Here is a 4,203-nt window from a genome sequence, read left to right as displayed (position 1 = left end):
ACCATTTCAAACCGCAGGGAACCTTTTTTCCCTGCGCTTTCACAACTAAAATCGTAGGGTACATCTAATTCCCGGGGAATAATTTCCCATGAAAGTTTTCCCTATGAAAAAGCCTAGGGAGCTTGTTTCCCTACTAGTTTCAGCTCATTCCCTACTGGAAAAAAGAGTAGGGGACATGGTGAGTTCTAGTAGCAGTGTCATGATGAGGATCTTCTTAACCAATCAACACCATGATCTTTTGCTTTAGGCCATCTCGGCTATCTATGACCACAATCTCTTGCACATTTCAATAGCTTTGTAGATATATATATTTTTTGGAATTGGTGCTTGCTAAAAAGTCAACAATATTTTTTTTGACGGGTCACTAGGGGCGAATTGCCCACCTGAATATATTGCATCAAACGAACTTACATAGGGGAAAACTCCGACTGCGCAAGCGTAGGAGCCTTGGAGAATAAGAGAGTGAGTACCCGAGGGAATACAATGAAGAGAAACCAAAAGGGGAACACAACCACCCCCAAGGGCACTAAGGGCCCCTATGAATCACAGGAATGAAAAAAAAATAGAGAAATAAAAAAAACATAGAATTCCGACATGAAAAACGTAGGAATGACTGTTTGATTAGACCACTGGAAAAACACAGGAATTTGAGGAGAGATAAAGACAAAGGATTTTTTTCCATGAGGTTCTACCTCTTGTTAAATTTCCTCCAAAACTTGTATGGGAAGAGACATTCCTAGGAATTTCAAAGAATTCCATAGGGTTCATTCTTTTGATTCAAGGAGCTTTGTAGGAAAAATTCCTATATGAATGAAATCCTCTAAAATTCATATGAATTTCCTTTGAATCAAAGGGGGCCTAAAAGAAATGAGAGAGAGAGGGGGGGGGGTTGCCTGATGTTTTCCACCAACAAGATCACATAACCAAACTCCTAATGAGAACTAAACCAACTCGCTAGCTTAATACCATTTACTTCACATGCAACCTTGAAGCACTAGGAGTCGAGAATGTCAGAAGGTCTTCTTCCACACAAGCTGGCTCAGCTTCCGGAGATCAGAGGTTGTGATTGTCGAAGACCACCCACATAAGCCATCAAAAATCGTATTGCAAATTTTGATCAATGCCCATCAACGCCCTATGAGGGATGAAAGCATAGGACATTAAACAGGTTGCACAGGACATGTACATTAACAGGGCTGTTCAAGTCTTACCAACAAGTGGGGTTTCGGGAAAAAACTTTTTGATTTTACTTTTATGAGAAGAAGTCAACAACATAAGCAGGAAAGTAAAATCAAATAGCTCTTTTCAAAACCTCACTTGTTGGTAAAACTTGAATAGTCCTGGTAATGTACATGATCTGTGCAACCTGTTTATTTGAACTTCAGATAATGTCTCTGAACCACATGGAAGGCATAAAACAGAGCATCTGTTCATAAATGTAGTGTTATAAGCCTTATCATCTGAAACTATTTGTGCAATCTGGCCTGTTTACAAATTACGGCTGTTCTTGGTATTATAGAACCTCCAATACAAGTATTATTGACAATAACAAGTAGCTGAGAGTTTTTGAATACCAACTACTTGGTGACCCTGTTGATGCATGCAGATCTTGGATTATAGCTCCTTCTTGCATAATTCCAAAACTACCTTGCGCATATGAAGAAACATGATATTGATTCCAGGACTGTGATGCTGCATTACAAAATTTGGAAGGATTAGCTGAGGCATTTAATTACATCTGTGATGAGAATTTGACAATCACTAACCTTGCTTGGACAATGTGTAGTTTGAGTCATCAAAGCTGATGGTCGAGAGGAAGTACCCAAGCAACTGAGACTTCGCCACAAACTCCACCTTCTCCTGCACAACCACGGCACTGTCGAAGCTGACCCAGAGATCACCGCTGTAGAAGTAGTCTGCCACTGACTGGTCGTCATGAGTAACAAAAACACTCTGAGACTTCAGGTACTCTTCGATCTCTGCGTATGCGATTATGCCTATCTGGTTGCTCTTTCTCTGCTTTGTTCCAGCAGCTGCAGTTGGTGCTCCTAGCCCATTCTTGTCCTTGTTTCTGAGGAACCAAGACCTTCCAAACAGAGGTATCCCCATCACAAGCTTGCACGGAGGGAGCCCTGCATCCAGCCACGAGACGACACCATAGCTGGCCGAGAAGTGAGAATCCTTGTCGTAGAGAGGCGCGTCAGCCGTGGTGACGTTGCTGTTCTTGTGCATGCCGAACGTGATAATGTTCACCCAATCGAGGCTGCTCGACATGTCGTCTATCGGGTAGTTGAGGTTAGTGTCGGCCATGTCGAACAGGTGGTTCGAGAAGTAAACAGTCGCCGTCAGCAGGAGAGGCTCGGACGATCTGTTCGTCGAATCCTCCATGATTTCGGCTCGCCACTCCGTGAGAAGGGCTCCGAGGTTCTCCATGTCCAGCTGCGTCGCGGGAAACCTCCACGCGAGGTCGAGGCCATCGAAGCCATTGGCACGAGCCAATTCGATCGACGAGTTGATGAACGCTCTCCGAAGGTTCTTCTCCGAGGCCATCCTGGAGAAGGCGGCATTGGATACATCCTCCCTGAACTCGTCCGTGCCGATGGACAGGATGGTCTTGACTACGAAACCCCCACCGGAGGACTTGATGCTGCTCGAGAAATTGGAGAGAATGGAGCTCTCTTCACCGGAGGACGGCAGCGCGACGGAGCAGCGGGTCTCGTCGATGGAGAGCGAGCTGTAGTAGAGATGGCTGTACAGCGAGGTGTCGATGCTGCCGAGAGGCGAGTAGTGGCTCCCCGATGGCTGCCAGTAGCCAGCTCTCACTCCAGCAGACGATGCGCCACCACATTGCTGCTGCTGCTGCTGTGACATGGACGCAGAAACCTCTGACAGGAAAGCGAGGATTAGGAAGATCATGGCTGCGCCGACGCGTTCCTGCTCCATCGGCGAGAGATGGTGGAGTGGTTGCGAATGCAATGAGGATGAAGTGGAGAAGGTGAGCATCTCCTTGCTGAAGCAGGGGTTAGGAGAGGGGGAGGAGAACAAGAATGAAGAATCTTCTGAGTTGTTGGGAGCAGATGGATTGTGATAATGCGTTTTGCATTGCAGGACTGCATGGTTGTCTGTCATGCATCCAGCTTCTGTAGACTGGTACAGTAGAGGTAATGTGCACTAAGCAACCCTCTGCTTTGGAGTGGTTAGCTTGTATAGGTAAAGTTTTATGGAGTAAAATTCTATTCTGGGATCTTAATCATCCTTTCTTTGACTCTGTGAGCAGTGCATGGACTTTCAGATGGTAGGGCATGCTTGGCTGCATCCCTCTGCTTGCAGTTTTTTGGAATTCTCACTGAATGCTTCTGGTTTAACCTATTGCTCTTTGTTCAAGCTCTGCTTTGGGTTCTGTGAACACCAGCCTGGTCCTTGTTAGGTAACAGTGGTAAACATTTGTCACACCGTAATTCCTATGCCTCTTGCTTCTTAATGAAGGTATTAGTGTTGGGACCATTTGTTGACTGTTTTTGGGGTACTACTACATAATGGAGTCGTTATTTATGAAAAAATACATAATGGAGTTGTTAAGTGGGGCTGTTACTGTTATGTGTTCCTAAAAAACAGAAAAAGTAGCTGGGATATTATATGATTGGTTCAAACGTTGACAACATGTACATAAATTTTTTTTCTTTGTAGGATCATTTAACTGCTCCACACATTATATTGCTACTTCTTGTACTAACTTTGACAACATAAATAAATTGTCCTCTTTGTAGGATCATTTAACTACTTAACTACTCCACACATTGCTGCACCCCTGTGCTGGAGATCGGGTATCTGCAAACAGCCCATGTGCTGCCAGAGTTGAATTATGGTATCAGGGTGTTGAGGCTGTGTCTTCTTGTGCCTGGCTACTATTAGGAGGAGGAACATTTTTCTTGTAGAGAGATTAGATTCTGATGAAATGAATGGAGTTTACTATGGATCCACGGATACATGTCGGCCATAGTGCTGTAGAAGCTGCTGGCCATGTAATAGTTTCTTGCAGTTGCATTTTCAGCTCCTTTAGATAATGAAAAAACAAATATTCGCCGCAAATACTACGGAGATGACATTGACTAAAAAGGTTTATCTGTACTCTGAACTTTTTAAATTTTAACTGGTCTTTTATTGTAGGTCTGCAGCCAAGTTTCCTCCAGGTGCTCCATGGAG

General features: G+C 44.3%; 1 protein-coding gene across 2 annotated transcripts; it reads right to left on the bottom strand.

The window, feature by feature from the left end:
* Positions 1-456: 456 nt before the first annotated feature.
* On the bottom strand, positions 457-3,272 carry LOC127754005 (nod factor hydrolase protein 1-like). 2 transcript variants are annotated; one of them, XM_052279460.1, is made up of 3 exons: positions 1,767-3,272; positions 1,575-1,692; positions 457-1,135 (listed from the first exon to the last, which is right to left on the bottom strand). In XM_052279460.1, exons 1-3 carry the CDS (start codon positions 3,127-3,129, stop codon positions 1,093-1,095), a joined length of 1,524 nt encoding a protein of 507 aa, XP_052135420.1. In that variant the 5' UTR covers positions 3,130-3,272; the 3' UTR covers positions 457-1,092. The 2 variants fall into 2 exon arrangements, with proteins under 2 accessions (XP_052135420.1, XP_052135419.1); XM_052279459.1 differs by lacking the exon at positions 457-1,135 and having other exon boundaries at positions 1,151-1,692.
* Between the last annotated feature and the right edge of the window lie 931 nt (positions 3,273-4,203).

This window comes from Oryza glaberrima, chromosome 11 (genome assembly GCF_000147395.1).
Source record: "Oryza glaberrima chromosome 11, OglaRS2, whole genome shotgun sequence".
Taxonomy (NCBI): Eukaryota; Viridiplantae; Streptophyta; class Magnoliopsida; order Poales; family Poaceae; genus Oryza; species Oryza glaberrima.
Note: the sequence above shows the minus strand (reverse complement) of the source record. Positions and strands in the feature narration are given on the sequence as shown.